The following is a 21,211-nucleotide window of genomic DNA, read 5'->3' on the forward strand; positions in this document are numbered from 1 at the left end:
GTCTGGAGAACAACTCCCCACCCAGCGCCTAAGCCTGAGGCTGCGGACCAGAGTGAGCTGAAGCCCCTGTGCTGGAAGAAAACCGAGGGAGATGGAGCCCCATTCCGGGGCCCGCACTTGCTCTGTGTCGGCTCAGCTTGAAACCTGTGCACAGACCTCCTGGAAGGAGGGCACGAGGCTCTGGACCCTCCAGGCACCAACTGCTGACAGTGATGGCAGTTTTCTTCTGCTTGGAGTAGAAGTACAGATCTGTGGCTAAGGACAAGGACCCTGCAGCCAGTCTCACAGCTCTGAATCCCAGCCCCTCTACTCCCTGGCCGTAAGCTTGGATCAATTGCCTGAACTCTCCGGGGCCTCACCTCCTCATCCGTAAAACATGGATAAATCAGAGTTGTTGTGACAGGTCAAGAAGCAGTTATGCACAAATTCTTAGAATAGCCACTGGCACACATAGAAGCACAACACATATGTTCATCAAGTAGTGGCCAAGACACAGCCCCAGGACAATTCTTGTAGCTGCTAGTTATAACGATTTTGGGGTGTCCTTAGAAAACATCAAAATTCAAACCATATGGCTCTTGTGACCTTCCCATCACTGACACAAATACGTGAGATAACCAACTTGTGAAGAGGAAAAGGTTGTTGTGACTCACAGTTTGGGAGGTTTCAGTCCATGATCAAGTGGCCCCCTTGCTTTGGGACCTATGAAGAGGGAGCAGGACATGGAGGGGAGTGCATGGTGGAACAAAAGTGCTCACTGCATGAACAGGGAACAGAGAGGGGAAGAAGGGGGCCGGGATCCCACCACTCCCCTCAGTGGCTGTCCCCTGATAATCTAACTGCTTCCCACTGGCCTGCCTCACAGAGGTCCCGTCACCTCCAAGCCGCACTAACCAGGGACCAGGCTGTTAACACATGGGCCTGAAGGAGAAGTTCAAGATCCAAACTGTAGCTATGCCACCATAAACACCTGTGTGTAAGCCTGTTGTGAATGTTATGCAGATATTTTCAGAATATGAAATACACAGAAAGCACTGGACTGAACGAACGTTACTCTGAATGTTCCATTTCTATCCAACTTTAAGCAGTTGTAAAAAAAAAAAGTTAACCGAGTTGCTTTAAAAAAAAAAAAGTATACAAACCAATACCTGACAATAAACAAGATGGCTGGTAATGATTTAAATCTGAAGCTTTATACACTAGAGTCCAGTTGCCCCTTTGATCTTTCATCTTATAAAAGAGCCAATGATTTTAAAAGAAACTGCATGATGAGATTTCAAAAATGATACCTTCCTTTATTGGATTAGGAAGCAAAACAGTAGTCAACCTAAAAGCAAAATAAAATGATGAAAGTATTTTAGAGTTGGCATATATGCATGTGTTAAGTATGGGTGTAAATCACATGTATTGATTGTTTACCACAGCAGGTTGAATAATGAGTCTGTTGCTCCTTCTAACGAATGTTCACAGATTTATTAATTCATATACGTGTGCATGTGTGTGTGTGCGCGCACACACACACACACACTCATACACACACACATGAATGAAGAATGAAGAGTCTATCTAACTGCACCAGATGAGATGGAAGAAACTGAGGCCCATTAACATCAAACACCTATACTTTGTGAGCTGCCTTTTTCTATATGCACAAATTTACTCTCTACCTAGCTCAGAGTTGGGGTCATGGGCACATTGGGTCCTTGAGCATCCTTTGCTAATGTGGTCTTGACAACCACATCTGCTCTTCCCTTGCCCACGCCCATCATCATGAGGACAAGGTGTTTTTTCATTTTTCTCACTTTTAATATTGCTAACACTGTTTACCTTTCCACCAACCCAGGGAGAACATTAACATTCCAACTTTGTACTTTTGAAAGGAATAATTTCTTGTGAGTTAATAAAATAAAAAGTCACTATGACAGATAAATCACTGAGCACCATGGCCACTTCAGAGTTCTAAAAAATAGTGAAGTGCACTGAATTTATTCTGGAAATAATTTAAGAGTGGTCAATGAGGATGGCAAAATATTTATTTTATAAAAGCTTTAAAAGAAAACATATTTCTCTGTTGAGTAAATACCTTTAGGAATCACTGAATCATTTCAGTGTAAATTATAGTTTTAAAAGATACAAATTGAGGCTCAAAGACATAACTCTAAGAACGACAGATCCATGCTTATTCTTCATGTCCTTATCTTTTAAATAACATAGTCCTCTACAAAACCATTATGTCGCCTTTGAATATTTTTCAGGATCAAATCAAGAATTTTTGAAATGCTTCAGATGGAGTTAGCAATCTTCATCTGATTAAATGGATTAGAATTTATACAATGAAAATTTTTGTTAAGATTAAAATGCCATTAATCTTATATGAAGAATCAATTTCAAAACATGTTAAGTAATTTTCTTCTTGCCTTTGGAGAAAACTACTCACTTGCCCACGTTTAGTTTCTAATAAAGCTCTAAGGAACAGTCACAGGCTGTTAACAATTCCCTGGAGTTTTTAGAATGAAAATTCCATGCATTACAAAAAAAAGTCTAAATGGCAATTTTGCAGTTGGAATCATTAGAAAGGTCTCTTGAATAAATGTGGCCATGCACAGGTTTTAAGGGGACAGAAAATTAGTATGTTTGTCTGAATTTAAATTTCTACCTGTAAAACTTGTAAGAGAGAAGAAAACTTCATGAAAACAGATTGATATTCAATCTGAAGACAAAGACCCACTTATAGAATAGCAATTCCTAGTGTAGACATTACTATATACACTCAACAGTGTTACTTATCAAATCAATTTAATGTGTGACCTTTCAGAAATTCCTTCTCTCTGATATTAACTTGTCACTATTATTCAATTCAATATCTTATTTATCTCCACAAATAGGGTACGTATAAAAAATGGCTCTAGACAAACATTCCATGGAATTGTGCATTTGAAAAAAATAAATTAATATGTGGGGCTTATAAAGAAAATTAACTGACCAGTTGCATTTTTTTTAATGCAATGCCTTATAAAAACCCTGCTTTGGGCAGAGGCAACTGAAAGGTACAATGACCTAATAGGCCATAATTGAGGAATCAACTCACTGGTGATGTTGAAAACAGTATGTTACATCTGGATACCCAGTCATCATCCAGAATTTTAAAAGCAAACTAAATTGGGCTGAAAATTGTGGCAGATCTGTTTCAGTAGAAGCTATTCTAATTATAAGTAGTGTCACTGCTACTATGGGATTCTGGTTGTGTGGTCCTATCATATAAATTAACTGATGTGGACGTTTTATTTTCTATGTAGGTAAAGATTACAAAAGGCTGAAGTTCATCACACTGTACCATGGAAATGGATGTGTCCATCAGCTCAGTGTATAGCAGTTCTATTATAAATTCTAAATTCTAAATTCATAGGAATAGGAAAGAAGGCTGTGAATTAACAAAATCCTAAAAATAAAAAAAAATTAACTTATCTCTAACCGGAAACTGCTCTAGAATCCAAATCAACTGGGAGCAAATTGGGTCAAGTTTAGCAGAAATTAAAGACCAAAGAAATAAACGAAATAAAAGAAGAAATGAAATTTATTTCTTCTTCAACATTCTCATAGTTCAACTCAAGAGGACAGAGTTTTAGACTCAGTAGTATTCACCAAGCCATCAATAGCCAAGATGCATCATCTATAACACTCTACTCCCCCTGGGCTCCATCTTTGCCAACCCCAAGCCTTACTGAAGAAATATGTGGGAAGAGTCCCTTGGCTGCGGGAGCACCATTTCCTAATGAATACTCCTATAATCTTAATTTACAAATCCCATCCTCCAGCCCTTGAGACTAGCGAATATGTACCATTATGTTAAAAAAATGAACAAAAATAAAGAAAATGAAAAGTTAAAGAGCAAATAGCCTTTCTAAAAGTTAGATATATAAACAAAAGATCATGCAAATGTTCTTCACAGACATCGCAACTGATCTTTTGAAATCTCCTTTTCTTTGGTAACCAATCGCTAAACCTCAAATGTTAAGTGTTGATGAAGAAAATCTCAAAATAATCTACCCAGGAAACTTAAAGCTAAGGTGGACATGGTTCCTACCAGAATCAGTAGAAATATTAACATATCAGTCAGGAACCCTTGGTGACCACATGTGAGAAAGACACTTGGACAACTTTAAAGGCGTCCTAATCTCTAACCTCCAGCAATTTTTGTTAGGAGTCTGGACCATAAAGGCAGATGCAGTTATTGAGTCATTTAAAGGTGGCAGTCTTTAAGTTAACAAAGTTTGAGAAATTCAAGATGCTTAATGGTTCAAAGACCGTGAGCAGTTTGGGCTCACACAGACATGAAGACGGCGAGGGACTGAGTGACCCTCCGTGGAGAGAAGGTAAATGTGGTGAGAAACAGAAGCCTGGTTAGGAGAAGGAGAAAGTAGGGCAGGGTGAGTGGCAGAGCTGGCTGAGAGGTGTTTTAGTGACACCCCTCTCCCCTCCCTTTGTCTGGGCCATTTTGTGCCCAGCTAAGGTGGACCTGGGGCCTGGGGCTCATCACCCATTCCAGAACAAGATGGCTTCACAGATGAATTCCACCAGACACACAAGGTAGAATTAAACCACTCTTCTTAAATTTTTCCAAAAAAGTAGAAGAGAGAACACTTTCAAATTCATCTTATGAGAATAGCTTTGCTCTGATAACAAAACCAGACAACACCACCAGAAAACTACAGTCAATACTCCCAGTGAATATAGATAAAGAAGTCCTCAACAAAATACTAACAAACCAAACACAACAGCTTGTTTAAAAGTTTAAATGCTGTGATCAAGCAGGATTTATCCCTGGGGGATGCACGAACAGTTCGAGGCCTGCAAATCAATCAATATACTACACCACATTCATAAAATTATATCAAAGACCACATGATCATCTCCATAGAAGTAGAAAAAGCATTTGATAAAATTTAATATCTTTTCATGATAAAAACTCTTACACTAGGTGTAGAAGAAACTTACCCCAAAATAATAAAGGCCCCATGTGAAAGGACTCTACAGTGAAAAACTGAACCTTTCCTCTAAGATCAGGAATAAGACAAGAGTGCCCAGTCTCAGCTCTTGTACTCAATGAAGACCTAGAGGCCCGAGTTAGCCATAGCAATTAGACATGGGGGGGGAGGGCGGAAATGCATCTGAACAGGAAAGGTAAAGTAAAATGAGCAATTTGCAGATGACATAATCACATCTGTATAAAATTCTGGAGACCACACATATACAACATCTAGAACTGATAAACGATTCAGGAAAGTAGCAGGTTAGAAATAGAAAACCATTATATTTCTATATACAACAAATAATACAAAAAAGAAATGAAGAAAATAATCCATTTACAATAATAACAAAAATAAAATAATACTTAGGATTAAACCTAACCAAAGGGGTGGAAGTCTTCTACTCTGAAACTTAGAGACAACCCACTCTTCCTTGAAGCTATTCTGCCATCTTTGCTCAAGAACCAGCAAAGGTTTTCCTTGACTCTTCCACAAATCCAGAATTTCACCAAGTCAATATGTCACTTAACCTACCTCATCCTACATTGACCCAGAACTTGGACTCTCTGCCAATTTGTTCATCTGATTGCCATCACCCACACGGCCCCCTCTCCCTATTCACCCCTCACCCCTCATGATCGGCATATCCTCCCTCATCAGCCCCACTCACCACACACCTCATTTGACCTATGGTGGCTTGGTCACATGGCCTCATAGGTGGAAGAAGATCACAGAAGGATGTGAGTAAGTATGTGAACCGAAGTTTATTCAAAACTAGTCTCCTCTTGGAACCTTCAGTGGTAGCCAATTTCATTTATTTTATCCTCAATCTTGTTATACTTAATAAGCTCAATTTAAACAATAATAGCCTGATTCCATAATTTCTTTTGGAGTTACCTGAAATACCTCTCTCATGACTACTGAAAATCTGGAGGCTATCAAAGACCAAAAATAATTTTGGTTGGGTGTCAGTAAACACACATTTTTCTCCCCTCCCTTACCCTTCTGGTCAAGTTTCAAGATCAGAAAGGTCAATCTGGAACTACTGCATACACTTCCAGCCCCTGAGTGGCGTTGCTAAGACGTTGGCATTTCCTTTCACTCAGAGAAGGAAGTCGAAGGCAAGTCAATTCACACCTTGCCATCTTCCTCCTCTGCACAAATCACAGGAAGGCCTGGATATAGGACGTATTGGTTGGCAATTATATAGTTATTGGTTGGGGATTATACAAAATCTTTTGGGTGACCTCTGACTAAATGATTCCTTGTCTAATGAACACAGGCAGGCAGAGTCAGGGGAGTGTGTATATATTTGTGTCTGTGTGTGTGTGCGTGTGTGTGTGTATGTGTGTGCATGTGTAAATTTAAGTCTTAAAAATCTCTCTTTTGGATCCAATAGTACGTCCTGTAAAAGAAGTTGATGGGAACTAACAAAAGGATGTATGGCACTTTATAAAATTTGTGTCACAATCACCTTTCCCTGGACAGTTGAAATAAATTAAATCTGTTCCAAATCTTATACCTGTCTTTCTGCTTTAATCTCTACATTGATTTTTGACCAAACAGCCTCAGGACTTGAAATAATCAAATTGCACCAGACAAAACACAAATGACCTATTTTGCTTTCAGACTGGTTTTTTTAGATTCAGTCTTTACTTATAATAATTGAAAAAAGAATTAAGCCAAAACATACAGTCAATAGCTGTCATCTTCATCAATTTTACTTTTGTACTAATGGATATAAGTCTAGTTGTTATTCTTGCAATCTGTCAATTGGATGTCAAAAAGCCATTTTGCAGCTGTTCAAAACTCATGGGCCCTTACAGTACCCATCATTACACTGTCACCTTCATTTCATTGGCAGATTTTTGAAATTGTTTATAATTTACACACACAAAAAGAGTTTTCTGCAAGAAACTTAGTCATATTTGGACAAATCAAAGACAGGTTTATTAATTAGTAAAAGTTAAATAACTATCTCCTAAAAATCTCTTACCTTCATTTTCTCTGTGATTTAAGATGTTTCTAATTACTTTTTCAGCCCACAATGGACAAGGCCTTATTTCCTATGTTTTTAAATGATTATGACATTTTTTTTTTCTGAATAGAACATTTCCTTGCCTTAGTCTTTAAGAAAAAGTTAGTATCTGTTTTCACTTTTTTTTTCCTGGCCAGGTTCAAAAACTATTTCTGTAATGCAAGATTTTTTTAAGTAAGAACTATTTTTCTATGTCTACAGAAATACGATCAACATTTAAAATGTGGAAGCTCTGCTCATTTTCCCTCTCCAAAATATTCTAACACCGTTCTTTGACATTAAGTTGTAAGTTCAATGTGTATCTCATGCCAGGCTTCCACCATCCTCGAGACGGACAGAGGAGTCTGGTGTGCTGCCTCTCAATAGATGAATGGATAAAGAAACTGTGGTATATATACACAATGGAATATTACTCAGCAATAAAAGAATAAAATTATGGCATTTGCAGATAAATGGATGGAGTTGGAGAATATCATGCTAAGCAAAGGAAGCCAATCCCCAAAAATCAAAGGCCGGATGTTTTCTCTGATAAGTGGATGCTAATTCACATGGGGGTGGGGCATGGGACAAGTGGAGAAATTGAATTGAACAAAAGGGGTGGGTGGGGAGGGGAAAGGGCATGGGGATGGGAAAGATGGTGGAATGGGATGGTCATCATTACCCTAGGTACACGTATGACTGATTGCACAAATGGTGTGACTCTACTTTGTGTACAACCAGAGAAGTGAAAAATTGTGCTCCATTTGTGTACAATGAATCAAAAAGCATTCTGCTGTCAGGTATAACTGATTAGAACAAATAAATAAATAAATAAATAAACAGAGTGTCTGCATATGGAAATCCCCTCTCCTCCAGCCATTTCCTCATTGCAAGGGCCCCAGCAGGTGCAGTGGCTGAGGCTGTGGTTAATAGCCTTTCTCCTTCAGTTCCATTTCAGGAAGGACTATCAGCCTGCAGTGTCATCTGAGGCCAAAGGCGTAGCCAAAGCCTAGGGAGCCTTGGCTCCAAATGTCCAAACACAAGCCAAGATCAAGAAACTGGCCAAAAGCATAGGAAAGAAAGCAAGGGACCACTCAGATGCAGACCCTGAAGGTCAGATCAGGGAGCCTCAAGGTCAGGGTGCTTCTGTGCTCAGGTCTGAAACCAACTGAGAAAAGGCTCTGCTCTGGCCCAGCAGCAACCACATGATCCCCCAGCTCGTGTCTCCAGTCACCCCGAGAACAACTTACACGTGACCTAGCACTGTGTCGTTACTGCTGGGGTTACCGAGGGATGATACCACCCTATCACCTGCAACAAAAATATCAATAGAATCTGGTGAGGTAGGAGTAATGAGATTGAAACACAGGACCCGTAACATCACGCTTTTGGTTTTGATTTTCTTGATTTCAGGAACATGGAAGATGAAAAAAATAGAAAATGTTTTTTTTTTATTGTACAATTTGTGCTAAACGGATTAGTGAGATAAAAAGATCCTGAATCCTAGAATAATGATAAATGTGGCCGAACTAAACCATTAAGAACACGGTTGAACAGTAGCATCTCATTAAATGAATGCAGGCACCACAGAAAGAACAGCAGCAATCCATCCTCAATGGTTGGCTTTTTCCCATTTTGCCCCTGGAAAAAAAGGCCCACTCACCATCAGTGATGGTCAGTTTTGCCACGAAGGTTTCATTTTCTCCAGAGCGGGCAGAGAAGCGGCAGCGGTACAGCCCGGAGTCCGAGGCGGTGGCGTTCGGGATGAGGAGCCAGCTGCTCCTGCTGCCCTGGCTGCAGTTGCTAAGGATTTGCCTGGGGTACTTTGAGGTGTAACTCCTCCCTTGGGACAAGTTGCAGCAGGTTAGGAGGTCTATCTGATAGGGCTGGATCTTTTCCCAGGTGACTTGATGCACCAGCCCATCCATCTGAAGCTGACAGTTGAGTGTGACATTTTTTCCAGATTCTGAGACGATGTGGTAATTCAATGGTGCATCTGTCTCAAAACTATCTGAAAAGAAATAGCAAGTGATTAGACTTAGGTAGTCACATTGTTGGACTCAGAGGTGGAAGCCACCCAGAAAGTTCTATGAAAATGGTTAGCGATGATATTTAATGGAGTTTCACCCTTGGTAAGTGATGACTTTATATTGCATTTTTGCAAGAGAAAGGAACTTCTTAAAGGCTGGTAGTCAGAAAAGAGGACTCGACATTCACACATAGTCTTGCAGTGTTTCTTGGTTAACCAGATAATGAGAAATATAACCAAAACCCCTGGCACTTTTCTTTTTAGTGATTTTATCATGAGTCTGAACTTCACAACACTCCTGCAGTCGTGCTGAGCCAGTGACTCAGGATCTGACTGTGAGTATCAAAATTTCCAGATTAGAGTCATACCAACTAGGATTTTAGTGGTTATAAAAAAGGTACTAGAGGCTGGGGCTGTAGCTCAGCGGCAGAGCACTTGCCTAGCATGTGTGAAGCACTGGGTTTGATCCCTAGCACCACATAAAAATAAGCAAATAAAGGCATTCTATCCATCTATAACTACAAAATTTTTTTTAAAAGGTACTAAATCATTTTCATTGAATATATCCATAAACTCATTTTTTAGACATATATGCTTTGTATTGTGCCTCAGTAGAGACTACACATGGAGTGAATTCCTGGTACCATGAAAGTTCTCCAATATTCTCCCCACTCCCGATACCATTTCTGGAATTTCCAGCACAAGCATTCAGGAACTGCCCTAAATACCTGAAGTAACAGGTCCTAGTGTGTTCTATGTACCCCATGGAGTCCCTATGTCCCTTTTGGAAATCTGCAAAGTCAAACTTATTTTCAAAGTAATATTAAGATGTAATGGACTCTCTTCACTCTTGATCTCTCCCAAGTATACAGCAGATTCGGCCACAGGCTCTGACCGCCCACGGATGTGTGCTTGAACATGCATGTGTTTGGAATTGTGCTCAGCATTAACCTCCAGCACTGTAGTGTGATAGCTACAGCCTGTGTAAGCAAATGCTTTTGGGGTGGGTGCCTCAATAATTTTGAAGAGTATAAAAGGGTCCTGAGACCAAGAAGGTTGTGAACCTAATGTAGAGAATGAACTGAAGGAATGATTTCTCAAAATTCTGGTAGCCAGAGCAGCAGCAGGTGTACCTGTTTGCAGTGATCACACCTTCCTTCCTCTGATGGCGCTGCTGCTGCCAGCCCAGGGTTTTGACCTGACATCTGAGGGGGAAGGAGGCCTGAGCAGGGGTGAGGTCGCGGAGCTGGTGGGCAACAGAGGAAACGCAGAGGGGAAGGTGTCTGTCATCTGTGTCACAATTGTGCTCTGCGTGGCCAGAAGCCTCTGAGTTACAAGAGGAACAACAGTGACAACAACCGAGGAGCGATGGGTGGAAGGAGATAAAAAGGAAGAGAAGAAGGAAAGGACACAGCACAGTTAGAGATGTGGTCTCCCCTCCTGCCGCCTCGGCCTCTGGAGTGGCTGGGATCCCAGGCATGGGCCACGGGGCTGCCATGTGAGAGCCTCGGAGAAGGAATGTGTAACACACAATAAGATTTACTATCTGACACTTCACTGTCTTTACGCTAAGTGAGAACCCTGTGCGTACCACAGTTCACTCCCACTGAGAGTCAGCTTCAGCCAGTGGTTCCAGGTGTCAGAACGTCAAGAGAAGCCGCAACCCTCGGTTTTTCAGTCTGTGACCATGCAACTGTGCACCCGAGTTAACACTTCAGCCACATGACAAGCACATCGAAACGCTTCATCTGAAGTTTTAAACCAACACAAGAAAAGGGAAGGAAAAGGTGGAAAGGGAGAAAATTCATTTAAAAATGGGGAAAAGAACAAGAAAATTACAGCTCAAAGAAAGGAAAAGGGAAATGAAAATTAAGGTGGGAAAGAAAGAGGAGAGAAATGGAAGGAACGAGGGGCCACAGGAAGACAGCTGAGTCGGACAGCAGCACCCCGTGCTGGGGAATGAGAGGACACACGGGAAATGGCGGTGTGTCCGCTAGCCACGCAGGAGCCTGGAGTAAGCGGCCCACAGGTCCTCGGTGCGGATTTGCTGTTTGACTTCAGGGCTCTCTCACAACTGCTTTTCTTCTTCGCTCTGGATGCTTCTCTCTTCCTACGCAGGAGCCGTCTTCACCCGCCTCTCTCACACAAACCTGCTCCCACGAAGCTACCCCACACCTGTTGACTCAGATACAAAGTGGGGTCCTCCTCAGGAATATCTGCATTTTCACAGAGGATAAATCCATAAAGCAATGGGGATCCCCAGTGACACAGATCCAGGCCTTGGGGACACAGATGGAGGTGGCCCTGTGAGAGCAGGGTGCAGGGAGGTCACAGCACAGGCTCTGTATAAGGACCCAGGCCCACTTATTCACAGACTCACACTAGGCTTGAAGACACAGGAGAGGCAGTGGGTTTGGAAGAACAGAGTGGTCCCCATGGTCCCTTCCAGATGACCTGCGGGACCGAGTGGTGGTGGCAGATGAAGAGCAAGACCCACGGAGGCCTGCAGAATCTGCCTTGCCTCAGATGTGGCTTGTGGCTTCTCGGGTGACCTGGTCCTCCTGCGTGGCCAGATGGAAGGCTACCCAAGGATGACACCGAGCATAACAACCAGGAAGCCCCCCCACAAACAAGACCATCACCCTTACACACTGGGAGTTCAAAAGTGAGTCCATCCAAATCAGGGACCCAACTATCCTAGTGAAGAGGGAAGGAGGAGGTGGATTCTAATGTAATGCTGAAAACAGAAATGAAAGTAACAACTCCAGTTTACTCCACACCTACATTCAGCTGTGAGTTCATTACAGGGCGACATCCTGAAGCATTCTGTACCTTGCATGTGAGTTTTATGGCATGACAATCCATCATTCCTAAAGTCATTTCAGTGCTTCGTTCCCTTCCTCAAGCACCACTCAGTCCTAGGAGTCCAGACGTTCCTGGTCACACCTGTGCCTCATGCCTCAGCCCTCGTACACTTGCAATCCTGCTGCCTGAGACTCCTGAATCTCTGGAATCACAGAGACATACCACCGTGCCGGGCCTAGCCAGGCCTTTTTACAGTTCTCTTTTCTTAACACTGAGAGCCAGGCTTCACCTGGAGTAGAGGAGAACTCAATATTTTTTGAATAAAGAATTAATTTGCACTTTCACTCTGTAGGCAGTATTCCGTGTCTTTGGGTGGATGGAGGGTTTTTACATCCAGAATAACTACAAATATTAAAATTGTGTTTTAAATGGTATTTGCAATGCCAGAGTGAATTCACGGCTATGTTCTAAGCAGAGGTCACCAGTATCTGTAGACTCAGAAAAAGACGCCCATGTTTCCACAGAGCCACCTTGTGAGGAGCAGTCTCGCCAACATAATCCAACTGCATGCTGATCAAGTCCTGAAGTCTAACTACCAGTTTACAGAGAGCAGAGAAACGTGCAGAATGACCCATGGGAAAGCAGTGTGTGGGATATGAAAACCCAAAACAAAAGATGAGGGAGAAGGGAGGGAGGGAACTGAAGGGGAGAGACGTACCAACCAGTTCCAGTGCATGGAGTTGAAAAGGGACGCTGGGAGGACGACTGGAGGTGTGCGGTGGAGATTCAGTATGTAATAAGAACTGAGTAAGAGGTGGCATGAGATACAGGTGATCTCATGGGTCCCCACTTGACGGTCCAGCCAGACGGCGCACGGGAGTTCACGGTGCTCTTCTTTCCACGTTGGTGTATGACTGTCATTTCCATAATAAAAGATGTAATAGCTGCACCATGAGGTCTGGGAAGCCGGGGACTAAGCTGTTGTACGCACCTTCACCCATGACCATGGCTCACGCTCAAAGCAATATAATCAGGTGATATAGGATGGGCCTGGAGGGCTGGGGATATGGCTCAGTTGGTAGAGTGCTTACCTCGCATGCCCAAAGCCCTGGGTTCAATCCCCAGCACCACCAGGAAAAAAAAAAAAAAAAAAGGGACTGGTTCACGGGGGGGAAAACAGAACTTTAACTTTTCCGAGGTGCAGTGTTGGCAAATAGCAGAACCCAAAACCAGATGAACACATTGGGTGTCAGAGCCCTCCACGCCAGAACCCCAGCCCCTGTGGAAGCCTCCCATTGTCTTTAGCCTCTACCTCTGAGTGGACTGATGCTTCTTCACCTCTAAGTAGGGTCTCTCTCCAGCCCTGAGAATCCACTTGGGACCCTAGGGTGCCATCCACCCCTCTTTCTCCTCCCCTTTTCATTGACTTTCTGGAAGGAGCGGGTTCTTCCCCTGGCTCTGCCCCCTCATTTCTCACGAGGACCTCATGCAATCTAGCACCCATCTGACCATCCGCCAACACTGCAGATGTCACCAGGTCCTTGGCCCTGAGCACCAGCTGTGTGGCCCTCCTGAAAACCGTCCACCCACCCTTGGTTTTGGTGACATAGGCTTTCCTGTCCCTCTCCCCTCCTCTGGCCTCCCTCCTCTGCCTCTTGAGTACTTCCTTGACTGGTCCTTGTCAATGCGACCATGCCCCAGGGTCACCTTGCCCTCCCCCGCCACACACCATCCTTGGGTGACCCTATCTACTTTCACTTGTCAACCACTTCTCCTGTGCAGGTGAAGTGCAAATCTCTAATTCTCTCTCTGACAGGCCTCTCCAGAGCTTCTGAAACAAGAACAAGAACATGTTCTTATGAAGTTCAAACCAGACTACAAGTGGAACAGCTCAGAATTGCCCTAAGCCTTCTGTGGGAGCGCTGTTACTGTACCAGCCAAGTTGGAGTGATAATGATAACAGAGGCTTCACGTGTTCCCAGCCATGCCCAGAGGATGAAGATGCTCGGTTGAGAACCTTTCCAAAAACTCTTAAGAATGACCCATACAAATGCATAATAAAATGTTGACTGCACAGTGATTAATTATAATGCATAATGATTAAGGAAGCATTCTAAAATGACCTGTGACAGAGCTCTCAAAAATAAGCAGGCAAATAAATAAATAAACACACTAATTTCCAGTTACAAGCAGGGTCCAGAGCGTGGAGAAGGGGCACTTTTGGAGCTCACAGGGCATGCAGTACGGAGGCTGTGCTGAGGGCAGCCTAAATTTTTCCAGAATTGCTTTGACTCCCTCAGAGTTCTGCCTATGACAGACCAAAGGGAAGAAGTCAGTCAGCGGCAGCACCAAGCAGAACAAAATGGGAACAAATCAGAGCCTGTAACCTTCAGTAGGTCGGCCCGCGACCAGGAAGCCGTGCCACGCACGTGCCACCTGCTAAGAACTCCCTGTGACGTGCTCATGCTAAACACAGGAGGCAGAGATAGTGTCAGATGGCTAGGTGTCCATCAGCAGATGAGTGGATAAGAAAAGGGGGCATAGATACACAATGGATGATATTTCTCTAAAAAGCTGCAGCGTTCCATGATGACCAGATTGGGGGATGAGTTGAACATGTCCCCACATACACATGGCACACCCCAATTTCTGGGAATGTGACCTAATCTGGAAATAGGGCTGTTGTAATTGTTAAGATGAGGTCATGCTGGCGTAGGGGGGCCCTAATCCAAGGTGCCTGGTCTCCTTGTAAAAAGGGAGACTTCAGCTGGGCACAGAGGCACACGCTTGTAATCCCAGCAGTTTGGGAGGCTGAGACAGAAGGTTGCGAGTTGTAAGCCAGCATCAGCAACTGAGTGAGGCACTTAGCAACTCAGCAAGACCCTGGATCTAAATAAAATATATATATTTTTAAAAAAGGGCTGGGACGTGGCTCAGTGATTGAGCACCCTGGGTTCAATTCTCAGTACCAAAAAAAAGCACAGGGGCAGGGCACAGGGAAAAGGCCATGAGAAGATGAAGGCAGAGACTGGGGGTGCTTCTGTCTACATCCAGCAAATGCCAAAGATTACCAGCACCTGGCAGAAGCAGAGAAAGGCCTGAGACAACCCTCCCCTTGACTCTGCCTCAGCCTCCAGAACTGCCGGACAGTGCATCTCTGCTGTGTGCACCACCCAGATGGTGACGCCTTGTTATGGCAATCCAGGCGTCAGGACTTCACCCTCCGAGGATGGACCAGGTTCACGTTTCAGGATGTCTGGGGGCTCCAATCAGCAGCAGCAAGTCCGCCCTGCTAGGAGAATCAGCAGCCCCCTGTCATGTGCTGCCATCCCCATCCTTCATGTAGAGTGCAGATAAAAGGTAAAGGAACTAAACAAGATAAAACAGCTAAAGCGTTGCTTGCCTGAAAGGCACAGATAAACCTGGAAGGATGAAAGCACAGTCTCGAGATAAAGCAGCCTGACGAAGCTGCCACAAGGGCAGGCCAGGCAGGGACATTTGTCTAAATGAAAGAAAGTAACTAGAATCAGGAGGGCCGTCCCGGATGCCAACGCAGAGACTCAGCCCCAAACCTGCGTACACAGTGGAGATGTGCAGTGTGTCCACAACGCCACACACCTGTCTACGCACAAAAGAGCAAGTGACTCGCATGCAGCCTGGGCAGATTCATGATTCCCAGCACCTGCCACTCCAGGGCACTGCCCACGCTGTTTCCCAAGCCAGCTCCCAGGGCTCCCGACACTTGGGATCCTCTTACTGTAACTTCTGTTCAGGTTCTAATTGTGGAAAAAAATAAGTTTCGGTCTTTCTGCCATGGCACAATTAGAGCAACGCTTTTCATTTAAGCCAGTACCATAAATTTGCTAAAGCACATGAAAAAAAGTCTGACTTTTGAGCAATTCTGAGGTTTTCCCAACCAGAAAAACAACTAATGAATCGGATGTACGAATTTTAAATAGTATATTTCTGAGGTCTTATAAAGCTAAAAGATGACAATACAGCCCAAGACTATTGATTTTTTTCCTACCGAATTCTTACCAGCAGGGCCCCCAGATAATGCAGACTTTCTGCATAGTAAGTTCTTAATGGAAAAAGATACCTTGAGTAAGAGTCTTTAATTATCCCCACGAGAGGGTAGACTACGTCCCCGAAGACTACATTAAGCAGATTATCTCAGACACTTAGAAGACATTTTCAATGTATTTTAAAAGTAAAACAAACTTTGAAATTAGTCCTTACTATGAGTCAGCATGACATGTGCTACCCCAACTGATATCCACAGATCAGTCACCAGCTGGTGAATGGCAGAGATGTTCACACCTAGGCAGGGGGTTGCAGGGCCACAGGAACCAGTCCTGCCATCATTGACACCCACAAAGGGGCTGAGACATACCCAGAGGTTTCTTTTCCCCTGTAGTGGGGCTGGATTTCACAGAAGCAAAATAGTCTCCAAGGAAGCCCCAGTTCCTAGGTATCTTATGTTCTGATAACCTAAATCCTATACTTAGAAATTGCTTTCTGTCCTTGTTCTTGCTGGAATGCACACAACAATTTCCATTCCAGGCAGGCACCAACACATTTGTGTGATGTTGTCCATTTGACTGTTTTCCAAGTGGAAGGACAGGAAGCCTCCCAGTGAGTGTGCGCAGGGCAACAGGCCGACAAGCTGGGTGTGCCTGTGACCTGGGTGGGAAGACTCATGCAGGAGGATGGATCACAAGCAGCAGCAGTGAGATCTCATCTCTTGGCCTTCCTCTTTCCTTCCTTCCACATTCATACATTCATTCGTTCCCAAAGATCACAGTAGTTATTGAAATTAAAACAAATCAGGAAAAAATTCTGAGTTAGGGAAGAGACCCCAGTGTGGTGGTTGGGATAAAGATGACAATTTCCAGAATGAAGTGGCAGGAGCACCACCGAGCTTCCAGGACTTCCTCGCAGAGGTGCTGGAGTCCACAGAGACCCCAGAATGGGCTTCTGTGAGTTCCGCAGGGTGGCCATGCTGACCAGGGCTCACCAACCACTAGCAAAGGTTCTCTGGCCAAACAGAAGTATTTTCCAGAAACAACTCTGCTTAGGCCCCTGAACTGAAGACACCCGATTACCTATGTGCATCGAGCACATCCAGTCCAAGTTCAATTCCCTTCCTCTTTGCACATTTCCTGCCCATGTCACTGTTCATTTTATAACTACTTTGTCATATTTCTTTCGTATTTCCAGTTGGAAATACGAGAGAGAACAAACAGAGAACAAATAGGTAGCATTTCTGATGAAATTTGAAAAATGGTGAAGGCATCAGTATGATGTTAAAATGAGAAAACAAAGAAATGACACACATATCCATAAGGTGTGCACACACATAGGTGTGGGCTTGCACACGTCAGCTTCCATGGAAACAAATGATTTCGTAAAGTTATCACACTGTTCTCCGGGATTCGTGAATCTTTCCAATCTGATTGCTAACTAATTACTTTTACTCAAAATTAACACTGAGTTAAACTAATTTTTCCTGAAATTTCTGCAACAATTTCTGAAAAATTCTGCAAAAAGAACATACAAGAAATACAAGACACTTTCTTTAAAGAAAGGGAGCATAAGACCCTCTGGTCTCACTGAGCATTGCATAGATCCCCAGTCAGTAATACAGAGAACACTTAACGAAAAGCAAGCTAAAAATTCACCCTTAGACACTCTCCCTGAACATATGGATAGGCGCCCACTTCACTTAGCAAAGCATTTGGTGCTGAACAGGCCAGAGGTAGGAAAGGCCAGGATTTCTTGGGGGCTTAGCTTTCCATATAACATGTGTGCTTCTTGTAGGGGAAAAAGAAACGATGAATGGGAAGAATTGGAAGGTTAGAACCTAGCTTGGGGTTTCCTAATGAGCCCCCAAATACCCTGCACCACAGAGAGCCCAGCAGCTCTGAGAGGAGGCTGGGCTTCATGGGAACACTGAGCAGGTGCTCCCAGGGCTACCTGGACACCCTGGGATCCCTTCATCCTTCTCTGGCACCCCAGCTTCTCTTGCTCTCTCCCAACTGCTAGCACCTGCTGTGTCTGTTGGAAGACCCCCTGAGGCTGAAGGAACCTACCTTTCCCAGTCATCTACACACCCACAGAGACCTGACCCCGCGACTGGCAGGAGCACGGTTCCCTCCCCTCATCAGGACACTCTCAGAGTCCTCTGCCTGAACCCCCATCAGGCTAAAGTTCACCAACCTGAACTTGGCTTAATTCCAGGCCCGGCCCCATCTCCTTCCCTTTCATACTGGTGACCCTTGTGGATTTTCCTGAGAATACTCCCTAAAACATACTTTCCCCATTTGTCCTACAAAGCCCTGTTTCTGGAGAATGCAGTTCAAGGCAGACACGGTGCTGGAACTTTAACAGTTTTACCTGGAACTTAGCACTGCACCATGCCTTACTGTCAGACCTGGAGGGGAGGCCACCAAGGCCTTCAGTCATCTTCAGGATAACACGGTTGAGTCAGCTGAGATCTCCCTCTTTGACTCCGTCTGACCCCATTACTCTCCAAGGCCTTGCTGGTCTCAATTCTCTCCCTGGCCCTGCCCAGAGCCATTTCTCTGCCACTGAGCCCAATAGCCTTAATTTTCTTTCCACACTTTTCTGTAACTGTTGTGTAAGAAATGACCACACTTGCAAAATATAAACTGCTGGGTTGTCTAAATTTTTGTAGATTTTTTGCTTTTCTTAATTATCATGAGCTTTTTGCAAGCAAAAATAATTTCTAAAATATGCGTTTGTTGGTTGATACTTCACCATGTTCTGAAGGTTTCCATGTGGTCATGCCATAAATTGTGCTTCTTTTAACCTCAGGAAAAAGCTTACATTAACCTTTGCATATAGGTTATGATCAATAACAACTTGCTAACTCCATTTATTTCATCTGCAGGAGTTAAAAGCAGTATCAGAGAGATCTGCAGAGGTTTAGAAGTATGACTTCTAAACCAAAAGGAATGAAAACATGAGAGTTGTAAGCCGTTTCCTTTAAGGACGACTGAAATGGTTATCTAAATGAATGCTCTAATTCTAGCCCTTTCCCCCTCCAATCCACATTGCAACCAAAACTATATGGTTGAAATGTGCATTAGATCCTGACACATCTTTATTTAAAAGTTTCTTGCTCCCCGCTGCTACTCCAGGACAAAGCACGTGTTCTTTAGCAAAAACATTTTATGCTTCTCCTCCTTCCTTTTTGCCAGCCTTGTCTCCTACTAGAAGTACCATGTACTGCAGTTTCCCTCTGCTGAGAGCCCTCCTGTACTCCTGTCTCCTCGCTCCAGGAAGATTGCTCTTTACCTGTAAACTCAACTGTGATTGCACCTCCGTGGACGAATATTCTATTACTCATCCCAAGATAGGCTAACTACTCCCTCCTCTGTTTTACTTCCAGACCTGCTACAAATAAATGTTTTATTTGTTGCCATTTCTCCTTGGCGTTGGATATTGAGTCCCTGGGGGCAGCACCCCCAGTCTTAGCAATACCAAGCACTTTCAGTTTTGTGGAAAGGTAGCAGAGGAATCACCTCCCAAGAGGACATCATATCGAGTTCAGTGGGTGAGACCAGGTTCTGCAGGAGTTCAGAGCTTCATTCCCAGGTTTGCCACAGGGAAACACACCCAGAAACTGTCCCTCCTGATACCGCGTCCCTTGGAGCACCAGCCAGCACCACAGTATTTATGGCTTTAATACCTTCTCTACAAAAGCTCCAGGTGCTGTTCAAACCACAGAAAGATGGACAATATTTCTCACAACTCTCGGAGGGAGGAGAGGCTGAAGTTATTTAGTTCAAGCTATAATGAAGTTAAAATGAAAAATACAACAATATTGAAAAACCAGTGTGAATGTGACTATGGTAGGGATAGCTATGATCATCAATCTGTCCAGCAGGGAACCGATCAAGGAAAGAGAGAGGAAAGAGCAGCAAGAAGAAACAAGCAAGCAGGAGTGTCCATGTCTCTTATCCTGAATTTAAAAGGACATTGTGTGTGTGTGTGTGTCTGTGTGTGTGTCTGTGTGTGTGTGTGTGTGTGTGTGTGTGTGTGAGAGAGAGAGAGAGAGAGAGAGAGAGAGATGGGGAGGACGGCAGTAAAATAAAAGGAAATAATATGTTTATTCAGCATTCAATTTCTGTTCTTTATACATTAGAGGAAAGGTCTACAAATCAATCCTAGGAAGCAATACTTTTCAATAAAGCATTATATATGTGAAGATGGCTATCAAGCATTAGTTGAAATAGTGAATACTGGAAATAATCTAAATGTCCAGCAATGTAATAAGGTTAAGTGAATTATGAGGAATAAAGATGTCAGTGTGTCAACATTGGGAATTTTTATGATATAATATACAGAAAAAATTATCCATGGTATCTATGCTTTGCCTAATGCCAAAATATGTGTGCCTCTGAATAAGAGTTGAATGGGAAATGACATAGAAGGGAGTTCGAAACATTGTCACTTAATTTTTACACTCTTTAATATATAATCAGATCTGCCCATACAGCTAGATAGATAGGTCATAATTATATTAAACTAAGAACCTTTGCCCACCAAAAGATGTCTCTAATCCTATTTGGGCTGCGACCTTAACTTTTTGTTCAACTGAGTTCGACAAACTCTTTGTTTTCTTGAAGCCACTCAAAGTGCTTCTTAATTTCTTCACTTTAACATAAAATGGTGAAGTCCTATTATGGGAAGGATGTTGTCCAAATCTAGAGACACAATCAGTGATGCTGAAGAGAGTGACCGGCCTCTTTTCCAATGCAGCCCATTCCGGGCTTTCTGTGTATTTATAAGCACATCTTCTTCCTCTGTAATCCAAGACAGGGTAAATAAAACTGCATAAATTTTGTGACCGAGATGTCTAGACCATGAACTTCTTTAAATTTTTGGACATAAAGCTCCTCCCCCCCCAGGGCTGGAATGCATGTCACCCCATTGCTGAGGTCTCAGCTCCCACACTCGATAAGAGACAGGATCCTCACCTGATGCTGCTCACTATCTGCCTGTCACTGAGCGCACACTCTGCGCATGCTGTTTTAACATGGACACTTACATTGTCACATCGTTTTATGAAACAGGTCAGAGAAGACTCAGACTGTGCCCCTAGCCACTGATGAGAAACGCAGTCTCTGTCTATGTCCCCCAAGGCCCAGGTGGGACATAGCACAAGCAGCTGGGAGCTAGAGGCCATTTAGGGGACAGTTGGATTTGTTGGTTGGTTCTTCCCAACTAGAGTGAGGTTATCCCAGACGTAAATGTCACTTCTCTTGTTATAAATAGAGGCAGCAGGAAAGACCACGGGGGGGGGGG

General features: G+C 43.5%; 1 protein-coding gene across 5 annotated transcripts in view; it reads right to left on the minus strand.

Moving 5' to 3' along the window:
• Cd226 (CD226 molecule) overlaps positions 1 to 21,211 on the minus strand; it is a 76,753-nt gene that overhangs the window by 16,886 nt on the left and 38,656 nt on the right. For all 5 annotated transcript variants that reach the window (XM_048806629.1, XM_048806628.1, XM_048806631.1 and 2 more), the window contains one exon: positions 8,708 to 9,055. In XM_048806629.1, the coding sequence (XP_048662586.1) occupies positions 8,708 to 9,055 (348 nt within the window). The remainder of the gene's footprint in view (positions 1 to 8,707; positions 9,056 to 21,211) is intronic.

The sequence above is a fragment of the Marmota marmota genome, unplaced genomic scaffold, assembly GCF_001458135.2.
Source record: "Marmota marmota marmota unplaced genomic scaffold, marMar, whole genome shotgun sequence".
Taxonomy (NCBI): Eukaryota; Metazoa; Chordata; class Mammalia; order Rodentia; family Sciuridae; genus Marmota; species Marmota marmota.